Below are 26750 nucleotides of genomic sequence, written 5' to 3' on the forward strand. Positions count from 1 at the left end.
CTCGCGTTACCGAACTTCGAAGTGTTTTCAAGACACGGTAACCGTGCAATCTTCATTGCATGATTCTATCCGCTTATTTCACAGTCAAACTATGAATCGAACCGTACCGAAGCTCAGTGTTGAAAACTTGGGTCAAATATAGTACACCACAAAATTTCTACGGAATTAGTCCTACTGATGAGATTGAATTTGGATTCAGGTTCATCAAAAGAGAACTGTATACGTACTCAGTGACGGTATGATCGAAGATTATTGATTTAACGAAGAAAAAGTCTCTTCCAATTTGTAGGGTAACACCTTGCTTACTTCGATAAACATTGATCGAGACTCTCTGCAAGTGGGACGATGGTTTACTTAGGGGATAGTTATCATCCGACCGAAAGACAAACCCATTCCTCGTACCATCCAACCCATGACGATGCCCTAAGATAACAATCCTGTCTCTTTCTGTCCATACAGGCGTAGCTGCGTCGGTCGAGGTGCACTTCGAGAACAAGGATGGAGGATTCTTCCTGAAGCACACACCAAGACAGTCGTACCCGGCGCAGCCGGATTCGATCCCGGTGCCCCCAATCCTAGCGCCGGGTCCCGCGCCGCCGGGTTCGATCCTGTCCATCGACACCTTCACGGTCTTCCAGACCAGCGAGCCGGCCTCGGTCCGCGCGACCTACGGACCTTTCAGCACTAAGCAGACCGTTCCGGCGAGGTACATAGTCCCTGATCCTCTGGACGCACTTCCGGGACCAGAGATGAGGCGGAACTTGACATCCACGACAGCCCTCCTCGATGCTCAGGAGCTCAGCGCCAGGCATCTCGACATGTCGGCGCACCTAGTGCGGCCGAGTGTCCCTCGGGACTCGCCGGTGCTCAGAGTGCTTTTCCACGCCGGAAGCGAGGCCGGCGGTCGTCGGCAGGTCCTGCTGGCTCGGCACCAGCGGGTCTGCGTCGTTCTCCACGCCTCCCTCGCCGGCCGGACGCCACTTACCGCGGCCTGCAGTCCCGACGGTGAGGACGGCGTCTGCCTCGCCCAAATCACCATCCCCGCCGCGTGGTGGGCGCCGCTTCCACCTCCCGACGCCTCCGGCAGGGTCAAGGTCGCCAAGACCCTACCACGGCTAGTTCAGGTTGCATATTCCGTACTCGAACCCAGGACTGAGAGCGACGGTGGCTGTCAGCCCAGAGTTCAGATACAACCTGTCACTCCGTTGGGACAGGTTCCTCTCGCTCCGAACAGGGCTGCCTACAAGGAGCTCAGGGCTGATGATGCCTTGACGCTTTTGGTGCCCCACGCGCCTCTATATCCGAGGTCCAGGCTCCATGTTCCGGCGTTTCTACATCCCAGACAAGGCGCATTTGTCGCTGCAGTCATCATACGGTGAGTACGGATAATCAAAATACCACGTTTTGGGGGGTACGCTTCTATTGTTCCCAGTTTTAGTCAGGGGCTTAACCCTTGCTTCGCGCACTTTTGTAGAATCGCGTACTTGACACACTGGGATCATTTGCACCCCAGCGACAAAAATCGTTATAACAAACGAACCGTTAAATATTTTCATTTGAAAACTTTTTGGGGCTATGTAGGTTACATAACAAAATACCTCTTTTTGGGGGGTATGTTCCTATTGTTCCCGGTTTTAGTCAGAGGCTTAACCCTTGCTTCGCGCACTCTTGTAGAATCGCGTACTTGACACACTGGGATCATTTGTACCCCAGCGACAAAAATCGTTATAACAAATGAACCGTTAAATATTTTCATTTGAAAACTTTTTGGGGCTATGTAGGTTACATAACAAAATACCTCTTTTTGGGGGGTATGTTCCTATTGTTCCCGGTTTTAGTCAGAGGCTTAACCCTTGCTTCGCGCACTCTTGTAGAATCGCGTACTTGACACACTGGGATCATTTGTACCCCAGCGACAAAAATCGTTATAACAAATGAACCGTTAAATATTTTCATTTGAAAACTTTTTGGGGCTATGTAGGTTATATAAAAAAATATCGAAATGACACATTGCGGCTTCGCAGACCCGATCTTTTTAGATTTAGGAACTTTAAATTAACGAAAATGAGGCACGTGGTCGTTTGTTGCGTACCCCAGGGTGTCAAACAAAGCTTAATACTCTGTTCACATTACATAGAATCGTTGTTGCATGAATGTTGGGAAATTCCGTGATGTCGTCACGCGGAATGTATGGAAGTGCTTCGTGAAACGTTGGAATAAGGATTCATTCAGCTGCTATGTAACCCATTTATTTTATACTCCCGTTGTTAGCGACGCAGTGGGATCGAGGGTTGGTACCAAATAAGGAGCTCGAGTTTATTCGAGTCGTTGAATGCCGCTTTGACCGTTTCTACACGCCCTCTCCAAATATAGTGTAATGTAATGATCGTATTATAATCGGATGGAGAAAAAGCAGCCTGTCGAATTCTTATCGCGTAATTCAGCCAATTATCGTTATCGGATTCAATGTGAATATTCACGTACCCGCTGTGTTTCTTTTGAAATACCCTACACTGTATGCATATGACAATGCTACAACTCGGTGTGTTGAAATCGTCGTATTTGACAGGGCAAGACGTAGCGTAATTCTATCACTTGGTGCAATTTCGATTCTCTTTATTATACATCTTCTTTTTTCGAAACCTTCATTTCTAATTTTTCTCCCCTTGCTCGGCTCTGCATCCGTCAATCCTACTTTCAGCACCGTAACTCGAAGTGTTCGATTATTCCATCGCTCTTGCCCTCCTGTAAGCCTATTCCTCATGCTCGATCCAACGCTAGCTGGAAAAAAAAAAATGCGTCATTACGAAGCAATAATCTCCGCGGACATGAGAGGGATTAAGGAAAGCCCCGAAAGCCGGTGCGTCGTGACGTTCAGTCGGGCAGATTAACCTGAAACGATGATTTATATCGTAAGCCACGTCACGACCGAAGCCGTGCATCACATCGATGCGATATTCCGCACGCTCTATCAGATTTCCGCTGCGTTTCGCCCGATTCTTTCCCCCCGCTAACGTTTCTCCTCTTCGTTACTGGTGTAGGTATAATTCATTTTCCTCGGCGGTAATACCTATCCGAATCCTCTAAATCAAATCGAGTTAATCGTATCGGGTCATAGAGTGGCGGGAACCAATCAAAAACCCTCCCTCCCTTACGCGAGCTCGAATGTATATAGAAAAAAAAACGAATAAAAATACTTCGCATTCTACTACGGCTATACAACCTCCGCCGACCAAATCCCGTCCATTCGATTTCGGAACTGATTGTGAACCGCGGCGATACATCATGCCGAAAAAAATGGAGCCGGCAGATACAAGAGACGATTCCGACTACGAGCAGACAACGGCGAAACCCGCGTACCCAACGTTTTTCATCGGTACAATTATACAAGAAGATGAATTATGGATTCTGAATAATGGGTTATCTCGTGGATTAAATCGTGGTCTTATCTTGCAGGTGGCCCGAAATTATTATGGTTTAGAATCAGAAAACCATGGTACATTGGCATGTAGAGTAGATGCACCGTTTTGGATCATCCACTAGATCCATTAGAACTATATTTTTCGTTTGTGGTAAAAAATGAAAATAATTGAGGACTGAGCGGTAAGCGGAACTAAAAATTTCTCTGAGTATGGACACTTATTGTACAACCTGTGTTGAAACAGCTTTAATTATTCTTCAAATTGTTTTCAAAGTAGTTTATTATCACAGCAATATTATGTGCAGAATAGGCTTTTGTAACGAATTCAATGAGTGGATAGATTCATGGTACCAGAAAAAAGTAAAAAAATGATACAAAGGTGGCCAAAAATGGTGCCTCTACCCTACAACCGTTGGTATCCGAGGTAGAAAGCCTGATTCGAAAATTAACTATAAACCTCGATGAAAATAGTTTCCTAATAAACCCCTCAGCGAAGTTCTGCATAGTCCGCTTATACATACACGTATAACCTGGAAGGCAATGACTAGGACGAGGTTGCAGGATAACGTGCGTTACTCGAGCTGAGTTAACGAGCTCGCCGACGGGGGTTGATCGCCAAACTCGGTACGACGTCGGTTTACCGCGATGAAATCCTAGCATCCGCGGATCCAAATTATGCACACATATTTCGGTGAATCCGCGCGTGGATATTCGACTTTTAAAATATTGTCAAGCCGGCACCATGCCCTTATATACGTACCTATACAAACATGTTTACCCTGCTCTGCTCGAGTTTCAACTTTTCATTATTTTTTTACGTCACGGGGCTTTCGGCTTCCCCCTATCATTACCATCATTTTGCGAGGTAGTCGGCTCCACGGTTTCGGTACGTCGAAAACGCGGACGATGATAAAACGGTAACGTTGAAGCAAAGTTACCGGTATTCTCACCCCGTCGAATTAAAGGTGAATTCTCGATTAGCGATACGTTTCACGAATCGCGTTTAGAATCTCCCGACGAGTGTGACGACAGGAGACCGAGAGATCGAGATCAAGATCTCGGCTGGGATCAAGACCGAGTCTCCGGCAACAGAGCTGATCAACCGTGGGGCGCAATTACCGCCCCGTGTCATTTGCATGCAAATTGTTAATCGATATCCACGCGATGCATGCAGACTAGAGCGACAGTCCCTGCGTATTATACGTATATGTATATCTTTGAGTGTCTCCGCAGCGTGGTATCTCCATCTACTTCGTAGTACGAACTGGGAACCCTGTTCGCGGTGTGGAGAGATCAAGCCGTGCCACCCAACCACCCACCCCTTCATCCCCCAATCCGCAAATCCTCTCGAGTTCCGAACACCAAGCAGGATACGTACCTACATTCTACCTCATGAGCTCTACGAACTCGCGTGTCTCTGCGGTAGTCTGTACGTGTATATGTATGCACGGGGAACCGAGTAAAAGCTACCCTATCGATCCATCCCTGATTTGTGACCCCCTACTGTATATATTTATATATATATATATATATATGTGCGATGCGTTGCGAATATTGCGAGGGTGGGTCAAAGCGACGCCGATGTCGCATCTGTTCTCGATTACAATAAGGTACGCGATAACAGACCTCGCCGAAGGCGAAGCTGCCGCTGTGTTCGGTAATAATTTACCCTGCACCAACCGTAAAACTTGCGAGTTTTTAAGGTCGACGTCGTCCTGACGTTGCCTCCCCCCTCGGATCGTCGCACAATTTTAATTTCCTCGGCGCTTCGCTCCCAGCTGCTACGACGCAAGATTCCGTGGGAAACCTGGCGCTGTCGTAAAGCACAACGGCGATTATATAACGGCCTGCGGAGGAAGGAGGAACTGCCTACCACCCTGAACCTCGTTCCTTGCTTTCTTTCTTTCTTCCTTCCTTCCTTCCTTCCTTCCTTCCTTCCTTCCTTTCTTTCTTTCTTTCTTTCTTTCTCCTTACTGAGGTAAGAATACGGCCGGGATGGAGAACGCTCGGGTGCGGAGGGACGTAAATCCCCGGTAACGAGAAGGGTCACCATCGATGCCGGTGACGACGCGACGCAGACGTCGGCTACGGGAACTTTCTGCTTTGCGCCGATATCTCGAAAAGCGCCGGTGCTGGTGTTATAATACGTTTAAAGAAGGTGGAGGGGATTCAGGGGATGAAAAACAGACGGCGTTCTTATGTTCTTTCGTTTTCTCTTTCTCCGTCTCTTTCTCTTTCCTCTCTTTTTTTTTTTTTTCTTCTTCTTCTTTCTTTTTCGACAATTTATGAACACTCCGAGGGGATGAAAACCGGCGCCTGTAACGGAGTACATGGCCAATTATCGTCGTGCCCTAAGTCTGATGTAGGGTGAACGCCAAGCTTTATTGAAATCGTAAAGTTTGTATATGAGGAGATGCATTGTTTCGAAACAAAAGGAAGATTTTCAAATCATCGCTTCTCTTTATAATATACAATTGATTGTTGTATTATACCGATATGAATAACAGTTTCGTTGTAAATATTGCCAGAAACGCATTTCAAATACTTTCTCTCGATTTGAAATTTCGATGGCATTTTTTTTTTTTTTTCTGATTTTTCTTGTTGTTCCTTTTAATTAAATGATTACAAGAAATACGCTTTCTCCGACTCTTAAACGCATTCTGATTCGAATCCTCGCAGAAGTCCTGCGACGAATGAAACGAGAAGCAGCATAATTTCCTGCTTAGCCCGAGGCATGCGAGGAACGACTTTGCGATGCGGGTAACTTTGTCGAAACTTGTTTCGACGTGTGGCGGCCACCCCTTTACTCCGCATCCCACGGTGTGTGCCACAATCCCCTAAACGTAACTTGCAACCCTCGATTCGTATCCCGGCTCTCGGCTGTGCGGGTCTCTTATGTTTTCCACCGAATTACCCAGCATTCTGCTGAGGTTAGACTTAACGGCATTATAATCCGAACCATCGTATCGTCGACTAATCTCGGATTTCCCACAGCTTGATCTATTGTTATTATCTGTTCTCTTGATCGCCGAACGATTACGAGATCAAGATATTATCTTTCACACGTGCTCCGAAATTGAGAAAAGAGGATTCTCTTCTTTCTGCGTTTATTTGGCGTTGGTAGATGTATCGTATTTTCCGATTCAACGTTATATCGGTATGTCTAATCTTGCTTCAAGTATAACAAAGTCGAAACTATCATCAACAATTTACTTTTCAACTTGGAAAGCAACAAAATGACAACGTACGTATTCAAGTAAGTATACACTTACGGACAATAAATATTGAAATGAAAATCCTTGCCGCCAAATACGTCGTAACTTCTTTGTAAAAATGAATAATCAACACGGACAATAACGAAGTAGAGACGGATTGCAACATTTAGAATCAGTTGTACTTGACGGGACTTTTTAGAAAACTAAGAATAAACGACGATGCACATCGATCGGTATGTACAAGATGAATAGACGCGCCGTTTGGAGCGAGCAAATATCGAAGTTCGCTGCCGTGTAGGTTCGGACCTCTTGAAAAGTCTGTTTGATCGAAGGACTTATATTTTGCAATTTCCGCAAGTCTTCCGCCCAGTTTGCTCGATGAATAATTTCGCCCATCAAACGCCGTAGTATTCAGGTTTGATCTTCGTTACGACAAGAGAGTATTTACCGGAAGTGATTGGATATATGAATGTCAATGCTTTGTTCACCAAGTCGAAGTTAATTCGGTACTCGATATTCTCTTTCGTGCAGCATATGCGATCCAAAACAATCCATTCTTAACGATAAACGGATTCTCAAATTATCGGCAATCCATTTCGTGCCACAATTTCGAAGAATATCCTTTTATTTTCTAAAATCCAGCCAACGAAATTCACCTCTATATTTACGAATGTGTTGTTTCTTAGATACGTCCGTATGCTCGCATTATATCGGTTCGAATAATGGGCTATAACACAGCAAATTATTTACCTTGTTATAGAGGCGATTTACATATAGCTGCACAAAGACGCTCCTTAGGTAAATCTAGTCAAGGCACGATGCATAGATGAAGCTATAATGACAAAATTTGATTTATTCCTCAAAGTATTTTTCTAAAATATCTCCTTCAAGTACAAATAGCACCAAATTTTCCCTAATTCTAATAGTCCCTAATTCTTTACTTTTCTTGTTGTTTTCTTATTTTTTGTGAAGAAATTACGCACTTGGCAGTAAGGATTTTGATTTCAAAATTTTTTTGTAGGTAAGGGTATAATTGTTGCTTGTACTTATTTGAATATACATTGTCATTCTGGCGGCTTCTGAGTCGTGGGGTAATTTTTTTTTTTTTGAATAGTTTCCAATTTAATGTACTTGGCGCCTGGTTTTTGCGCCAGAGGTTTTGTTTTCTTTCCCTTGAGAATTCGTTCGAAGACGGTATAGATTATCGAACCAAGTCTTACCGATTACATAAGCGTATACTTGGGTGGGAAAAAATGTATCGAATCGTGGATATCGTTAAAATATTTAATCGCCAACCTTACAGCTTGCATCGTATAACGAAAAAATGTCCAACCCATACGATAATAATAAACGATCGAACCGAAATCGCCGGAATAACAATTGTTAATTATTATTAGTCGTGAGCATTTCGAACACAGAATAACACGGTAACAGTGAATCTAGACTTCGTTTAATTTTCACCGGCAACGCGGGCTCAGTTTAATTTTTCGGAATGAAAAATGGCGGCTTCAAGAGTAATCGTGAGGCCGCCTTGCTGCGGCCTCGAGCAACCCTCGTCAGGGTTACGTCGGGAACTGTAATTGCTCCTGTAAACTAAACCGTTAGAGGTACGTCACTTTGCAGTTAACTGTATTACCGGGGCCTGCCTCTCGCACATTCCGAGGACAGGAGAAGTTGACAACGATACCAGCTGAATCTCAACTGAGTTATGTATTCCCCGAAGTACGTGACTGAGGATCGGCGGGTACAGCGAAATTGCGAAATTGCGAAATTCGCACAGCAATCTCGGTCCGGTTTCATTACACCGTTATACCTATACTCTTTCAAACACACGCGCACACACACACACACACACAGATAGCGTAACGATTCGCGTTTTACGTCATGAATTGTCTCTCGTCCCGACGAATCTCCCTCGGCAGTATCAAAAATCGGATGCCCTTTTTTTTTACCTGGGTAAATTCTATATCCGTTCATATTTCACCCGAAACGTACTGGGATGGATGGATGGATGGATGGATGTGTATAAAGGAGGCGCGGAACGCGCACGTGTTGTGATTTATTTTCAACCCAATGGCGCCTTATTGTCTCGGTCCTCGCTACACGAGAGTAATCAGAGTTGTCTTTTATCAGGCGTTGATTTCTAGGCGGTGGATATTACAGGGAATTTACACGCCTGTCATGTTGCTCGAAGATCGGTCAGTTTCTTTTCATTTTTATCTAATTTTTCATTATTATTTTTTGCTCTTCTGACTCGAAAAGCACGGTTCAAGTCAACGTGCAAGTCTTTTTTAACTGTCAAAGAAACGACGAGGAAAGAATCAAAAGTTGATAAATAATTACAGCTGAGAATTGGAATTCGGGGAAGAAAGAACGAATGAGAAAAAAAAGTGAAAATTCGTTGGTGAATTTAATTCCCCCTTGGGCGAAGGTTTGAATCTCTGACGAGTCAATGTTTTCCCAGAATCCCCGTACCTGAATTACTTATGCCCTCCGAAATTGAAGTTGAAATACTTCGAGGCTCGTTCATCGCTGCTGCTTATACCTTTCGTTGAAACGCCGCCCACCTTTTAAACATCGTATATACTTATATAATACGAGCTTAAGGGAATTCGAATTGAACTCACGTCTCTCTGTCGAGTATCATTATCGGCTACCCCGTCGCGTAAGTAAGCGTGATCGATAATCAAGTCTATGACTTATTAAGTCACGTCGCGGAATGTAACCACCAAATTGATACCAATGGCCTCCACGTGTCGTCCTACCTTACACGGAATCCCCGTCATTTATTCATTGTATTCCTCGCCGTTCTCTTCGGCTGGAAGTTTGCACAGTGCAAAAACGACTTTGGTAATACGAGAAACCATCTCACCTCATCTTTCGAGCCGAATGCCTGCAAGCTCTCGTTCCCTTGCAATTTGCGTCCGGCTTTGAAGGGCCAGGAGGCGTGAAATGCAGAGGTACCGAGATATCTAACGTTTTCGCAAAGGCGGAAAGTGAAGAGGGGTAGTTTTAAACGGAGATGAAAGGTTCGAGACAAAGTAGGGAAGAAAAAGTGGAAAGTCGTTGGTTTTTTGGCATTGAAAACTGCGCTTTTCGGCAAGTCGTTCTCTTCTTTATTCTCCCGCACCTGCGGCTGCCTTCTGGTGAGCCAATTAATTTTCCAGAGCTTACCCTCTGGCCTCGAAGACCCTGGCTTCTGTCATTACACGTGTATAATACGGAAAATGAAGAGGAGAAGGAAAAACGAAGCAGGGAAAATAGGGAACGGTAAAGATGCAGAGCGGCACGGCAGAATCAAGACGTGTCTGCAATTTTCTAAGAGCAATACTGCTGCACCGGTTGCACGTAATGTATCGCTGTGTAAGTTCGCACTTACAACTCGAAGTCATTTCGGGATCTAACGCTTATCTGTGAGACGTATTTCAAACTGCAGCTTAGCGTGACGTCAGCACATGACTTTTTTATTCCTTTAACGAACGAGACTCCAAACTTCGGTAAATTTTAATCATTTTCATGATTGTCATTTGATGTTGCGTCTCATTGCGACTGCATTTTAAAATTGTTAAAAATTTTTCGCAGTTTAAAAGTTACAAGAAGCCCCTTTTTCGAACGGTTGAAAACGATTTGACTCCGCATGAAGTTGAGATTTTAGAAAAACTTGTGCCGCATGCAGTGGAAACTACCCACCCATTCTTCTTCTTTCTCTCGTCGTTGATACTCTACGATTCGTCGAGGCAGCTTCGATCGGAACCGAGTCTTGCCAACTTAGCATAAGAAGGGGTTGAATTATTACCGGAAACTCAGAAACGCCTTAGTTTTTTAAAAAATTTTACTGACTTTCTTTTTCCCAGACGTCTTATTTTCCTTAGCCTTCTCAACCAACGGTGAATTTGACTTTTTTCAATACGTTACGCTACAATTGGTCACATTTACGGTTTTTTATTCGTAGCGTATTTTGCAGAACCGTTCGCTAAATTCCCGAAATTCGTTAGTTTGAGATTTATAGGATAAATCGTAATGTCGGACGGAAACTTGGTCTCGAATTCAAGCGACGACCGCGGCAAAAGGTTCGAGGAACGGTTTTGTCAGATACGCGAGTATTTGTCGAGTCGTCATCGTCCCTATTTAAGCTCGAAGGGCGGCTATCGCGGACCGAGCCATTATAATATTACGCGGTATTGAGCCCGGCTTTATAAGATCGCGGGGTAGTGTAATATACCCAGTCTGCCTCGTCGATTCAACCCCGATTTACGACGCTCGCTCCTTTTTCATAGCCTCGAGAGAGTCTAGACGGGCTGAATTCGTCGCCGCTCCTAAAAGTACGCGTAACGTCTTAATCCCGCCCCTCACTTCCACTCGATCCGAACGAACGACGGAGGCTTGAAGTCGAGAGGCAAAGAAGGTCATAAAAATTATTTCCACTCAAAGGTAATTATAATTTAATTCCTTCGCGAAAAGTTATCCGGACCTCTATAATTGCCCCCCGTGCAGCGGTTATCGAGGATAATATTATTCGGTATAACTACATACTCGCTCTCAATGATCGTTTTTCAAACGATGAAACGGGGAATTTCATTTTTCCACTACAACCCTCTCGAGTCCCTTCTTTCCCCCTCCCCTCCCCTCCCCACCCCTCCCCTCAGAGCGTAACTTTGTGGCTTTGAGTTTTTAATATCGTCCCGCAGGTCCGGAAACTTTCGCCCGGTAAAAGGTTCGAGATAAAGCATAGCCGATAGTACATCCGCTAGTATTACGAATACACCTGCGGTTATCCTGCATCCAAGCTTCTTCGGTCGATTGTCAAATTTTTACTCTTCCATTTCTCCGCTTACAGAGCCAGGGTGAAATCCGGCGTACGAATATTGGGAGCCACGTCCAGCAGCCCTGATTGGACGGTCACTGTTGAAGTTAATGGAAAGTACACAGCCGCCACCTTCACCGCAATACGAAAGGAAAACGCACCCCGTCCGCAGAATATGTAAGTAAAACGAACAATTCAACGTGAAAAACAAACCTCGTTCGAAGATCTGAAATTGGAACGTTATTTAATTCGTTTAAATTATACGTGTGGGCACTTTCCTGAGATTATTATTATACAGCTGTATGCATGTTATGTCGGAGTCCAAAGAATTGCAAATGGAATCAATTATTCCTACCCATTTCAAGATTTTCGTCGAAACTTTCGTCGCACATAGTAACACGAGGTGGTCCAATGTGGGGGAAAAAAGGAATGATCAAAATTACACCCAAGAACCGCCAATTTGTCGGTAAATTGATATCGTATATGTAATTATCACTCGTCGTATCGTTTGCACAAGTACATGTATAATGAAAGAAGTGCTTATGGCTCCAAAGTATGACAAACACATCGTGAAACGAACCATAAAAATTGACATTTACGAATGTGATGAAACGCGATCAGTCGATGACTGATCTGCAGACGCCGTGTCTGTCACGACGCTCGAATCTGGACTTGCAGAGTCGTCGATAATGCACAAGGGGCACGTTGATTTGGGCAGAGTCAGACTGCTTCGCGTTAAGACCATCGACTACGTCCACTTTGCGTGGCTTCGATTCCGGCGTCCCGTCGTTCCACCTCCAACGAATCTTGACCGCACCCTCGTCGAAATCCTTAGATGGTTGCGCCACTTGCCAATACATCGATCGCTTTCCCCGCAGTCCAACCTCCGTGTCATCGTCCTCCAAATCGTCATTATCCCGCGACTCGAACGAGCCATCCGATTCCCAGTCGGGATTGAGGTATTCGTGATTCGCCAATCCTTCCGAAGTTTTGACCTCCTCGTCTTCGGAGTCCAAGTAAATCAATCCGTTATCCGCGACGGTTGGATCGACGTTGGCTTGGTCTTGGTTACCCAGAATTCGAACAGTCTCCAAGTCAGCGACGTCGATCATCCTGGCCGGGAACCCGGAGACCGCGACAATCAGCAACGCGACGATCACCGTAACCTTAAACATCTTCGTACAGTCGCAGTTTGTTTGCTACTGGTACTAGTATATACGGCTCCCCTTTTATATCCATCGCTACCGACGTTTTTGCACCTCGTTATCACGAGCTGCGGTCGCGCGACTTAGAGGCAGTTGACCATTTTGCTCAGGCGATCACGTGTTTTCGATGACAAGGTTCCGTCGAATGAATCCATGGCCCGCATTGACGATTCAGGTTACAAAGTATCCACCGTCCAAACCGCCGCCGGTCATCGCGACGGCATAATTCGATTCGTCGTCGGATCGTCGTGATTTCAAACGGCGAATAACAGCCGAGGCACCTTCTTCCGCGGAGAGACCGCTGGGAAATCAGACCTATCAGTGATTCTCATATCGAGAGAATGTTCTCTGTAGAATCGTTTCGGATGTTCCGCGTCCTCTGATGTCATCACGGTGTCGTGATGATTTTTGGAATGAGAAAAAGGCTGCGACACGTGCGACTTCCGATAGCCTGTTAACGAAGAAATGAAAACTGGTAACCGCACTTCGGAGTTTATCACCGGATCGACTCTCGGGACGAAGAAACTGTTACACTGCCTGCTTTGAATACTTTGGATACCCATGGAAGCTTTGAATAGTCGGTATCCAGGGTGATGGAGACAACCGGTATGTCGGGAACGGGTGTAGAATTCGAGGTTCGGAGTTCCGCTCACGTTTAACGCCGCCTCCTCGAAACGCCGGCTGTCTCTCCTAATTCGGAAGAGAATCTTCGAAATGTCTTTCGATGTCTTTTGGCATCATGCATACCAGATGGCTGCCTCGAATCCACGGCTCGGGGATAGCGCTGCGATAAAAGCGGGATCATTTTACGTTTCTCTGTTACCCGGCAGGGCGTTTCTCTAATCTAAAGACTCCCGCTCCTCTCTCATCCCCCGAATCCGCAGGTCGATTCGAAATCGGATCAACCAGATGTCCTTGCGTCTAACCCGCGAAACCTCGATCTCAACTTCCCCCTTTTTCTTTGCCACGGGATTATCCGCAACTCGGTTCTCTATCATTTATCTTACGGCGCCGAGCTATTTTTATCGTTAGACAGGAAGCTGTGAGTAGGCGGTAGAGATTTGCCAGTAAAAAGAGACCGGGGTCGTGGTTTGGGTAGGATGAAAGGCGAAAAAATCGAGCCGACTTTTATTCGCTAAATTGTTTACCGCTGCACTGACTGTAGTTAATAAGATGATTAATTGCCTCTCCAATTTTACCCGAAGTCTTCCAACTTCGCTGCTGCGCCTCAGATCCCGGCTATTCTCCGCGTCATTATCAGCCCCTAATTTCGACCCTCTTTCGCATTCCTTTCAACTTTTTCTACCACACGTGCCAACGCCGACAGGCTGACTCATCTTCCGAGATTCGCGATTCATTTGATCGAGAAGAGGCTCCGGAATATTTTCGTCCTTGCTCGAATGATCTCGCGTAAAACGTATCTAAACGAACTGTTAATTCATTCGGTCCAAGAATCACACCGGAAGCCCTGCTACGATAACATGTGTTGCTCGTAACACCGACTGACTGTGGTTGAGCAAATTATACAACCCTCGCGATTGCGGCAACGATATCGGGATAATTAGTCACATTTTTGCTCGTTACAAGCACTGGGTAATTATTGGCTAACTTGGCGCGGCTAATAACAGCCGAGAATCCGAGGAGAATAAGCGTTGAAACACCTCCTCACTCGTCGAACGTGTGGAAACATAAGCTGTTGAGAGACGGGAAAAAGTCGTTGGATAGCCTTGTGATTAGGCAAAGCCGGCGTTCGCAATCACCGAGAAAGTCGCTGCTCGTGTGAAGAGGTAAGAAAACTACGAGCGAACTGTTTGTTATCTGAAGAACGGTTCCGGTCTGACGTACAGCATCGCAGCCGCTTCGTTATAACTCTTTAATCAGCACCATTTTAGCGCGATAAATTAACCGACGGTCAAGTCCCGATTAGAACTCGTCAAGGCTTTTCGACTTCTGCGAGCGAAATTTTTTTTCTTCTTTTTCTTTCTTGTCGAATTTCTGTTTTTTTTTTTTCCGAATCGTTGGATCCCGAAATCTAAATAGATCCATGTATCAGTTATTCATGTATCCTGAAACATTCTACGGATGCAAAAAACCCGTTCCTGAGTCCTGTACGCGGGATGTAAAAAGTGCAAGTTGGAAATAGGAAATAGCGAAGCAGAAGAAGGCAAAACGAATACGAAGGGAACGAAGTGGGAGGAATTGGAAATTACGAGGAGTGTCAGGAACACGGGTACAAGCATCCGCAAGTACGAAGTCCAACGAGCTTTGTATCCCGACCTGTGATCCTTGCACGTAACTCGGGCACCTATGCGGGTGTTATTCGTTCCATAGTGCCTAGAAAATAGAAGAAAAGCAAAGACGTAAAAGTGGACCACCACAGCGAAGCGGCTCTGCCGTCTCCGCACATATTCCCTCGAGATAATAAACCGCGATACGATGGCAAACGAGCAAAACACTCCAGGTTCCTGCAGGACGAGGTAGGTGTTTCACACACGTGGAAACTAACCCCGCCCCTTGCCCCCCTTTCCTCAAAATTTGCCCTATAAACCAGTTAAATTAACCACGCGCTGAAGACACTAATGCCAGATAAATTTCCGTTTCCATTACACCGGACAGGGCTGAAGTTGGTAGCGTTAACGTTAACGAAACGTGATGCGAAAAAATCGTTGTTGCAGAATTTTATCAGAACGACTTGTGACGGAAGGTGTTGTTTCCCGAATTTTTATCTACCACTTTACTTTATTACGGTTATTTATTTATTTGGTTCGTTACGAGAAGTCTTGTTAATTCGTCGTAAGATAAATTGGTGATTTGTTTAAGATGTTTAGTTTTTAGTTCTGCGAATTTCTGAAATCTCCAGCTGGTTAAATACTGGTTTTTGGTTATCCGGAAGACATTTTAGATAAACTAAAGTTGCCAGAACCTCTCTGATGAACTTTTACAACCGAGGTGGAACGACTTGAATTGAATATTGAATTTAAATAAACTTTACCAGTGCACTTGATGATTCCAGCTGTATGAAATTAGTAAATAACTTTATTTATTATCCACAAAACGTCGCAATTTCTACAACATCTTTTACCGAATGCCTTCTGCTCCATTTCCACAAAGATCCCGTGAAAAGAACGTTGCTTATTAAACTGGAATTTATTTTCTACCAATCGGACATTTACAAGTAACTATAAATTAACTTGGAACTAATTCACGAACTATAAACCAATGAACAAGCCTTTCTTACGCAGACTTTCAAGAAGGTGGTTTCTTTTTGAATTAGGAAAATGCTTTATTTGTTACGATTCCCTAGCTGAATTTCGAACAATCCCAAGAATCGAGGTAACGATTTTCCCAAACATGCATCGTTGGATTAACGTTACTAACTTCAACCTCGTTCAACCGCAAGCCTGTAACTCTTCGGCAAGCTTCATCTCCTCGAACTTCACCAGTCGTCCTTCCTCTTTTACTCTCGCCCGATTCAGATCGAGTCAATGAAGCGAACATGGCTTGACGAATGTGGAAAGCAGCTTGTTCGATGGACTCTTTCTCTTTTTCTCTAAAACTTCGCTATTCGACGTTACCGAAATACATGTAACAATTGCTTCGCAACATCATCGATTCGGAATAGAGAGATTCTTGCGTTGTTCTACTTCATACATGTATGTACATTTATTTATTTTATTTCCTTTTTTTATTTTCTTACCTTCGGTACATATTTACTCGGAGTTTCAGTTGCACAGATGTATGAGAGCCACACTCTCTGTACGGCGGACGTTGCGGTATTTACTTTACTATTTTCAACGGAACGACGCAGCTTGTAGTTTCCTGGACCAAACCCATTCCTTATACAACCGTTACGTGCTGAGAATTTCCTCTCTTCCAGAGAAAGAAAGAGAGAAAGAGAGATTCGGTAGACTATGTTTCAATTTAGAACAAAGCTCGAGTGTAATATATTGACAACGCTCTTTCTTCGCCCTTGGAGAGTAAACGCTGTATCCGATTGCCAACTGTACAATTTAATTTTCTCGCGAACGAATGATAAATAAAAATTACATGGTCATCTGAGCTCGGCGGAAAATTTCCCGCCCCTCTCCCTCATCGCCGGTCTAAATAATTACTCGGATCCCTTGACACGGTCCTCCTACAATAGTCGCGAATAAGCCACAACTAATTGACGATAAGTTTGCTGGGATACCCGGTAGCAGCACTAGCAAGTTATTTAATTATGCTTAAGTATGGCCAGTTCAGTCGTGAGTTAATTGCGGAACGTGTAAACCGGCGATGAATAACAAACAATTGTATATTCCAACCGCGACGTGTTGTATGCTGGATAATTATCGCATATGAATTTTTCAAGTTTCGACGGATCAACAACACCGACCGGAAATTGAAATATTCTTTCTCTTTCAACGGGATGATTATTTAAGCTTCTTCATTTTTCTTTTACCCCTCTCTTCTAGTTTATAATCCTGCAGAACGAACCACAATCAGCTAGCGTCTCGTGTTAAGAAATTTCCGCTCACAGAAACGCGGCGGCCGACTCAGCCGAATTAAATGAACGAAAATGAAACAAGAAAAAAAAAAAAACAAGAAATATACAGGTATGGTATTAAATCACTCTCAAGTATTTATCGAAACGTTGATTCGATTCATATCGCTCTCTGTCTTTCTCTCTCTCTCTCTCTCTCTTTCTGTCTCGCAACTCGGTTCTGCCGCCAGGTTCTCTTCCTGTTCAATAGACTGTAAATTATCATCCAGTAACTACTCGGGGAATAATCGTCGATGAATTCACTTCGTTAATTTATACGAATATAAACTCTGACCCTATCCAACCCTCTGAATATTTTATATTTTCTCCGTCTAAAGCGGTCGAAAGTTTCCTTTTTCAATTTTCCCTGCACCGTCTCAATTACCCGACGAGGGAGCGTCTTCTTTGCTGACATAGTCGCACGTGAAAAAGAAGTTTCTTTCTCGTGTAATATAAGCAAAGTGATGAGAGAAAAAAGAAGAGTGAAGAAGAAAAAAACAAAAAAAGAAAAAAAAAAAAACAACCCACAACAAAAACGTCGTCTGTGACATGAAAATGGAAAAATAAAAAAAATAAAAATACTATAAAAATAAAATAGCAAAGCGTTCGTACGAAAGAAAAATTCCACGTGAAAAATAGAGTATGTTCGGAAAAATAAATCTACGCGTATATGCTATACTTGCAGGAAAGGAAGAAAAAATTTTTTTTTTTTTTGAATATTTCACAAGTGAAACACAGCAGGTACACGTTACGTAATGTAGGGACGGGAGATAAAATATGTAAGGATATAAAACGAGGTTAAATTATACGGAGAGAAAGAAAAAAAAAATCCACGAAGGATAGAGGAAATAACACGCTGCCGGAAAACCCCGGCGGGGGGGGGGGGGGGGGAAGGGGGTCTTCAGAACCTACTCTTCACCTTTCCTTTCCTTTACTTTCCTTCTGCGCTAATGTAACATGCGAGCGTCGTCTCGTCCCTCCGTGAGATAAAACTTAATATTGTATTTCTCAATTTATTCTTAATGCCGGTAATCAGACCGGAGATTCGCTAGTTCCTCTCTCCCCCCCCCCCCCCCCCCCCCTTCTCTCCGTATTTCTCCCTTTCAAGCAAGGCGAGCAACACTCTCCCCAAGTTTCAAATTGATAGCATTTAACTCTATGAGAGTTTATACATCTACCTAAGCGCCGGGTTATTTCTTACACCCGCCTCAACCTCCAAGCCCCTTGCTCAGACTGAGGCATGGCCAAAGTTTCTGAAATGAAAAAACTTCCTTCCATTGTATGCCGGTCGGTTTGCGACCTGTTTTTACGATGATTTCCAACAAATTAGCTATTGTTTTTCTTTACTTTTTCTCCACGCACCCTCCCCCCAACCACCTATTTTCCAAACGAACACCGAGTGCCGAACGAAAAATGAATGAAGAAAATATCATTTTCGCAACGATCTAAACTGCACGTGACATAGCCAGATTTTACGGCAATAAAAAGTTTTGATTAGCCTGAGATGACGGGGGTTTTAATTATTTGATAAGTCCCGTAAACTTTTCACTGGCTTTTTGTTTTATTTTTCATTTAATGTATATATATATATATATATGTACAATATATACAGGTTATAAATTAATTTTAATTACAATCACCGTTAGCTTTGCTCATCGGCATACACTGTACATATATAAGTAAGTAACATTAACTTGAATAATAGAAGTATAATTTACCCACTGAAGCAAACTTTTGTACCGTACAATATGTACACCAATCTGCGCGTCTACTAAAATTTATAGTCATCGTTCGTTGTTCGAAACTTGTTCTCCCGTAGAAATATCATTCCGGTCGCGTGACGCGTCTTTGTGCCGTTGGCTTAATAACGAAAACTGACATCGTGACTTGTTAATGCGGCGCGTGCACCGGCATGATAAATTCAAAGGCAATGAGAAGTAAAAATTTCAAGTAGGTACAGTGATAAGAAATACATATCAATTTCTTTGGGAGAAGGGAGTGCGATTGCTTCGTCCGATTTAAATCGATGGTGCGGGGCATATATTTTGTCTAACGAAACCATCCGGGATAGCATCCTCAACAAAAGTAAGAAATAAAAGAGTAAAACTTACCCACTGATAAATCTTTTCACCCATCGTGCGTATGCGTACGTAGTTTTCAATATTTTGTGAAAAAATCCGAGATAGTTATCACCGGGTGTCAAGGTGGCAGTTTCGGTTTTTACAGGATGCCCGTTCCATCGCTCGTTTCCCGCTCTCACGGTCTTTGACTATTTCGCCAGTTGACACCCGCGGGGATGCTCTCAGGACCCACGGGGAATACCAATGGATGTGTTTTCCCATCAGACGTCGTCGTGTTCAACAGAGATAGATATGCAAAACACCCGGAGTCGCGAACCCGTACACCTATTGCGTTTCGGGTATCTGTACCGAGATGCCAGAGACTCAGGTCTCCGGGAATATCCCTTTTCCACATCCTCGAGCATTGATAGTCGACGGGCATCGGCGCTACCTTCAGACTGTAGAGTAGATACAAGCGAATATCAAACCCCCGTTCCATTTTCCACATCGCCATGTATACGAGTATACGTACCTACCTACGTAGAAGCGACGACGTCGCATTGCGCGAGTAGAAGCTTGCTCTCTTTCTCTCTCTCTCCTTGCCTGACAGAAATCCTAATGAAACGTCGCTCTGGCCCGAACCGAATCCATCTTAACCCTGGTTTCACACGTCAATTAAAACCCTGAGAGACCCCGCGGTATGAGCTCACTCTCTCTCTCTCTCTCTCTCTGTCTCTCTCTGTCTGACAGATGAGAAAATATACTACGGATCACCAGTCATGTTACCGTAATTACTTTGCTCCCGACGACATCACCGTTCTTCACACCGACGAGACAGTTCTCGGGCTTTCTGAAACTCTGTCCAACAACCGAGCTGTCTGGGCTCTTCAGCAACGTTGGAAATATCGCGTTCGGTGTTCGATTGTCACTTAACAATAGCCAAGGTTCATTCCGACCTGAGAGTTGATTAGTTGGAAAAATTTACAACGAATGACCAGGATTGAATTTGACTTAGTTGAAGTATGGTCAATATCGTCCCACGTTGACTTCCATGAACAGACATCCAAGCTTAATATGTATTAGAAAATTGAGCATAGAGGTGGACGATGTGATTTAGTAGGTTGAACTGAACACATAGAAAACATTATGTTTGCGTTCGTACCGAATTATTGAAAAAGATCCGCAACTTTGGAATGATTCCGAAGTAGTTCCTTTTGCAAGATATGAATATGGTTACCCATGTTCTACCATTACGACCAATCCTGAAGTTTGGTAGGAACACGAACCTCGGTTGAGGTGGATGTCTTTCGCGACCAGGTAGTGCGAAGGTACGAGGTAACACGTCGCCGCGATGCACCATCATCTCATATTCCTCACATACCTCGACTACGTCTTCTTCACGGAATCGCATTACCCTGGTGATGGTTTATTTAAAGCATCTTCCGATCTCGAAACTGCTCCACGGTAAGGATACGCGTTACGTTGGATTAAGTTGAGCCAAGGCTAGATTTCCAGGTAAAAATCGGCCTTACATTTTTCACCGTACGTGTCACGCTGCTCAGGTCGAATGAATAATTAACCTGCTCCTGGGTAGGCTCCGTGAGGTCCTCGATGGGTCTTCTTCCGTTGACCCATTTTACACGTCGAGTTGAAGAGAGGATCTATGCGTCCTCCGGTGGATCAGTTTTACGATCAACGTTCGGCTCAACGTATCAATCCTCTTCATTCGCTGACAATGAGCCTCGAGTGGTTTCGGTGTGTGTGCGGTGCGTGTATCTTCCTTCTCTTCCGTTCTACCTGAGCTAAAAGAGGGATCTTCTTCAAAACCGTGACACGGAGCAAGTGTCATGCGCGTTCACGAACGTCGGGGATCTGTGGCTCAGCTATTTTACGACCGCAGACCTGCCGGACTACTCTGTTATAGAATCTGGCGCACCGGGAGAAACGATCGACCTTTTCATTGGGCAAATTCGCGAAATTTGTCAACCTCCCGCGTCACGCTCCTTACTCGCTTCGAGTTCGGGATAAAGAAGGGGTGGGGGTGAGATCGCGTTACCAGAGCGGAACCTGATCCACCTCTACCTTGCAGTGACGAAGAGACGGGGAGCAAGGTATACGACCACGGTGAGAAATGGTACATCTTCTAGTTATTTATATTGTCTCTCTACTCTCGGCACGCGGATCCAAATTGCTCTTGTATGTTGAGCACGCCGATGCGTCGCACCTTACCTCGCGATCGATACAAACCGATTCCACGGTTCTCTTTGAATGAGAAATTCAATGCCTTTCATAGTCAATTAAGCTAAACGAAATGGTATTTGTTTATTTATTTTATTTTATTATTATTATTTTTTTTTTTTTCGTCTCTCTTGGTCGCGAGTTTTTTTCGAATCTCATTTTTACTACGAAGGTCTCGGTGCCTGTTCAAATAGATTCTCTCATAAAAAATATACTTCGGAATGATGCACCCCAAAGTTGAACCGCGCGATATTGTTAAGGTTTATGAAATTCCTAATTCGTTATTCAAGCTAAAACAAAAGAAGAATAATAAAGTATGACAGATATATATTGTTTTTCGCAATTCGTAAATTCAAGGTAAAAAAAAAATTTCAATAAACAACCTAACCTTGATTAACGATTATTGACCTTTTGTCAAATGGAAACAAAAAATAATCTCGGTTCAATCCGCGTCTCAACAGCGCTGCTTTACATGGAGATTAACAAACTCTTGCAGTGTAACGTGCAGGCAGAATATCTCGGTAACTATATTATACGATTATACGTGCAGTCAAAGGGAGATTGATCATTATGGAAATTGAGGAATAATTCACAAAAGTAAATTTTTCCAGCGTGTAACTTTTCACATCGCGCTTCCAATCATTCCCGCTCGATGAACAACGCAGTTGACACGGTTACATTTACATGCGATGCAATTTTTCCGCACAAGCATAACCGACATATATCCGCATACAACACGTTGATAACGTTGGATTTTACACGCGATTGAGTATCGTGCACTCGTTAAATATTAAAATGGCGGAACGTCGTTAGGGTATAGAGATTATAATCCGCAGAGAGAAATTTAATCCAACCCATCGGGTGTAATTGACGAGTGAATATCCCAAGAACAGGCCACGTGGCTGCGGCGCAAACCGTCCACCCTCGACCGAATCGCAATCAGCCTCTCGTGGAAAACATTAGCGAAATGAATTAGCAGCCCGCGAGTATCGCGGAAACCGGCGACTGGTTTTTTTTCCGGATATAACGCGCCGGATGTTTTGAAACGGTGTACGTGAACACCGAGGGTAAAAAACAGATGCTCGTACTGGTGGTAATTAAGCTAGTTACCTCGATGTGGACATACCGAATCAACAACGACAATAACAACAACAACAATAACGTGTTTTATACCGTTTTCGGCCTTTTTAGCTTTCTACATACATATATGCATATGGTTGGGAAATATGTTAGCTTTATGGCGGACGGAAATTCGGAGAATCGAATTAATCTTCGACTCGTTATCTTACTACCAGCTATATAAGGTTGAATTTGGTAACGTTTATACAGCGTGAATGAAATATTCGAACAAAAATCGCTCGTTTTTTTTTTTTTTTTCTTTTTTTTCTTTAATTCAAGATTTTAAGTAGTCGCAAGTGTCCAAACCGTCGTGAGTATCTTTTTACGTATTATAATTTTTCAGAATTTTATACGATCTCAATACGGTTGTGAAATATCACAATGAAGTTAGTAACGTTATCGTAACGATTCATGCTGAGGGAATACAATTGTTTTGCGATTTGAGAATTTTCTGAAATTCCGTAAACTGTAATAAAACAAAACACACTCAAATTGCAAAATCTTGGTTCCTTCAAGATCGTTGCGAAATAACGATTTTATACCGAAACACATACCGTGAAATTATCGTTATTAACTTAATCCTTTCAGTCACAGAAGTCACTATAATGGCACCCTTTGTTTTTACCTTTTTTCTATCATTTCCATTGTATCCCATGCAAAATTCTCAATTTTTTTTTTTTTTTTTTTTTTTTTACTCATTTTCAGGCAAAAGAAATGCTTAAACTTTGGAATGACTAGGGTTTTTTTTGCAAATTTATAATGGTTTAAAATTCTTACGAACATATATCAGTTTCTTCGGTTTACTCTACTTTTTTAGTTAAACAAAGCTTTAACGTCTATTTATTGTTGCGCGAGCATTAAATTTTCGCAACAGTTACAAGAAAATATAGCGACAGTGATCGTAATGAAAAAGAATAGTAACGGATAATAGAATTTGCGGTAACAGCTAGAAAACTAATTTTCATTTTCTACCTAGAACTATATTTTTTGATTGTGGTAAAAAATGAAAATAGTTAAGGGACAGAGCGGTAACCGGAACTGAAAATTTCTCTCAGTGAAACGTCGAAGTAAATCCAAGAAACTAATTCTATATCATTCACGTCGCTTTCCCTTAGCTGCGTGCAAGTTTCTCTGCACTTTCACCCACTGTTATAACCCAGCTTAATCCGTGTCAGTCTTTTAAGCGATTTTCCCTTCCTCGAGCTCCCATCCTTTTTCCACATAATCAATCAAGCGCTCACTAGAGGTGGCGAATATAACCGCCGCCAGATTTTCCTCTTCTTTCATACTCCTCCCTATAAATTCTCGGACACGTCAACGACGGTAATCACCGGCAATCGTGATTTATCCTTTTATGTTCAACGACGACAGCTGGGTAGATATTTTGATTCCGAATCGCGTGCTATGATTATCATAATATCGGTTCAGAATTTTTTTTATAGTTTTCCGATCAGCTTATGGCTACGTTATATCTAGATGTTGAGGTCAGATTTATCTGAAGATAATTTTTCGACCTATCATCATCATTTGGAACCGATGAACACACGATTGATTACATATCTGAAAATGTATTACTTGATACGAAACTTTCTTTCGTTGTTTTCTTGCGAAAAATCGCAGGCTGTTGTTTGTAAATTGATAATCAGACAGTAAGATACTTACCAAGTCATTTTAAAGGTATTAGTATTAATATGTAAAAAAAAAAAAACAAATTTTCACCGCTCAGCGACATATTTCTTGTACAGTTACTGGAAAAGTCAGGGAATTTCATATTCCAAAAAGCGTTTGAATCCTGATAACAGACGTAATTCTGAACGGGACAAGAATGAAATTCTGAATTTGAAAAGTTCCGAAAGCGCCGCATTTCATATTTTTTGGTGGCGAAACTTAAAGTAAGGAAATCATACTTCAACGAAACTTAAAAATTTCGAAAGTGCGAAAATGAGAAAATTTTCAGTTCTTCGGATTTTCGATATTTTCACGCTCGGAATACTGGTCATTCTGATTTTTCTTATTCTTTACGCCCGCTCATTGAGTAAACTACGCTACGTGAGTATATTTTAACTTTGGGAATTTTACTCTATCGAAACTTTATTTTTTGTAACATTGTTCCATCGTAACTTGAATTTTCGGAACTTTGAGCCGTCGGGTTTCCGACCATTCGAAACATTGTCGTATCGTTAAAGTTTGATTTCTTGACTTGACATTTCGCCACCATATAATTCAGAATTAGTCGCTTTCGGAACTTCAACCCGACCACATTCTGAACGGACCCTGGATACTCGTGTATTCCTTTAACTGTAAGGACGAATCTGGAAATGAAAAAAAAAAACAAAAACCAACGTATCTTGCGATCATGGGAAACATTCGATTTCGAGAACTCACACCACATATTTTCGATTTATCCATACGTAACTGCATCGATCGGCGAACACTAGAAACGATGGAATCCTCCACCATTCGGGAAAGTGCAAACATTAAGGAAACACGTTCGTTTTTTATTCCTGGTTATACAACATAAACAAAGCACACTTACGTACATATATACATGTATACGTATACACATTACGTGCAAACACCGTAGGGGAAAAAATTGTTATGGACAAATCGGCAAACATTGATCCCCTTTCCACTGACCGCGAAAAGTCGATTGCGGCCACGTCTCTCACCGCACGTTTGCTCGAAAATTCACCCCTTGACCCGCAGCAAACTTCGCAAGTTTTTCCGAAGCCTGCGGAACGCAATTTCCGACACAATGCTAAAGGGTGAAAAATAGGGTGGAATAAAATCAGAAGAAACGGAAATCGGATAACCGGTTGGAACCGCTTGCTGATTATATTCGATACGTCGTTAAGGCGTTGATACTTCAACGATACGGTAAAAAATTGTGATCGATTGTGAAGCGCGGGTGTGCATGGCTGGTCAGCAGCGTTGTGATAGAGCGGTAAAGTTTTTACTCAAGGAATATAATATTAATTCAGGTATAATATCATCTCATTTTCACGCAACTCAATTCCGCTACTCAAGTCTTTCAACCCGAGATTTTACATTTTGTCTTATTTCCAATATCAGGTATGAAGTACCGAGGTTTTATCTGGTTATCGGTTAAATGAGGTGGAAATAATTTGTTGCTGTAATTTAACTCCGTCAACTTTATTGGCAAGAGAGAAAAATTAGGAAAAATTTCATATCGAAAATGTACAGTACGTTCATATTACTTCAAATTTGTTATAGTGTAAGGTGTTCTGATTTTCTGAACTGTTCCCGGCAGTATGTGATTGTGGTAATTTTTCACCGTAGCATGTGGGGAAAAAATTTTTTATTTAAAATTTCAAAACAAACCTTACAAGTTCAAACGGTGCAATTGTGACAATATGTCAGGGGAAAAAATTATTATTGTGCAATTTCTGAGTGACTATCAAGGAGTAAACTTTTAGAAATACATATATATATATAATATGAGTATGTTTTATTTATCATGGTTTACTTAATTTCAGATAATCCTAAATGTGCAAAGTGACGCATTTCTTCTAAACAAGCATCGTTACTGTAACGTTACTAACTTTATCCTCATGCAATTTCACGGCCTGAAATTTCTCACTTTCGATTTCCAAAGTAATGAGTTTTCTAGCACGATTAAACAGAGGAGGAAAATGATAATTGCATTGAATTTCAAAAATTGTTATCGAAGTCTAATGAAATCGGTAGATATCCGCAGAAGCGTGAAAAAGAGTTTCAAATCAACTATCATTTCGATTATTTAACGATCATTAACGTTTGTCTAATTGAAAACAGAAATAATAATTTCAGCTACTAAAATAAGTCAAATTTTTTCCTCGACGTTTTTCAGTTAATATATTGTGTACATTTAAAAAAAAAACCTGGATATATCCTTGTCACATAAATTCAACTTCGGCATCACGTTTCACTTTGACTTCGGTTAAATGATTTTTTTTTCTCATCATGCTCTCTTTAATCATGTATGAATATTTTTTTCACTGTACTTCAGTAATATATGCCTGATGTATCCGCGGTTCGTGCATAAAATAAATGATAGAAGAATCCGTGTCACGAGGTAAAAATACCGACAATGAATGTTGGTAGAAGAGGCAGAAAGAAAAAGTGACGAGAAAAACAAAATGGAAAGAAAAAGAAGAAAGAAACCA

General features: G+C 42.6%; 1 protein-coding gene across 2 annotated transcripts in view; it reads left to right on the top strand.

The window, feature by feature from the left end:
* dtn (transmembrane protein 132C dtn) overlaps positions 1-26750 on the top strand; it is a 138361-nt gene that overhangs the window by 64295 nt on the left and 47316 nt on the right. For both annotated transcript variants that reach the window (XM_046620628.2, XM_046620629.2), the window contains exons 2-3: positions 460-1375; positions 11474-11617. In XM_046620628.2, coding sequence (XP_046476584.1) covers positions 460-1375; positions 11474-11617 — 1060 coding nt within the window. The remainder of the gene's footprint in view (positions 1-459; positions 1376-11473; positions 11618-26750) is intronic.

The sequence above is a fragment of the Neodiprion pinetum genome, chromosome 4 (genome assembly GCF_021155775.2).
Source record: "Neodiprion pinetum isolate iyNeoPine1 chromosome 4, iyNeoPine1.2, whole genome shotgun sequence".
NCBI classification, from domain to species: Eukaryota; Metazoa; Arthropoda; class Insecta; order Hymenoptera; family Diprionidae; genus Neodiprion; species Neodiprion pinetum.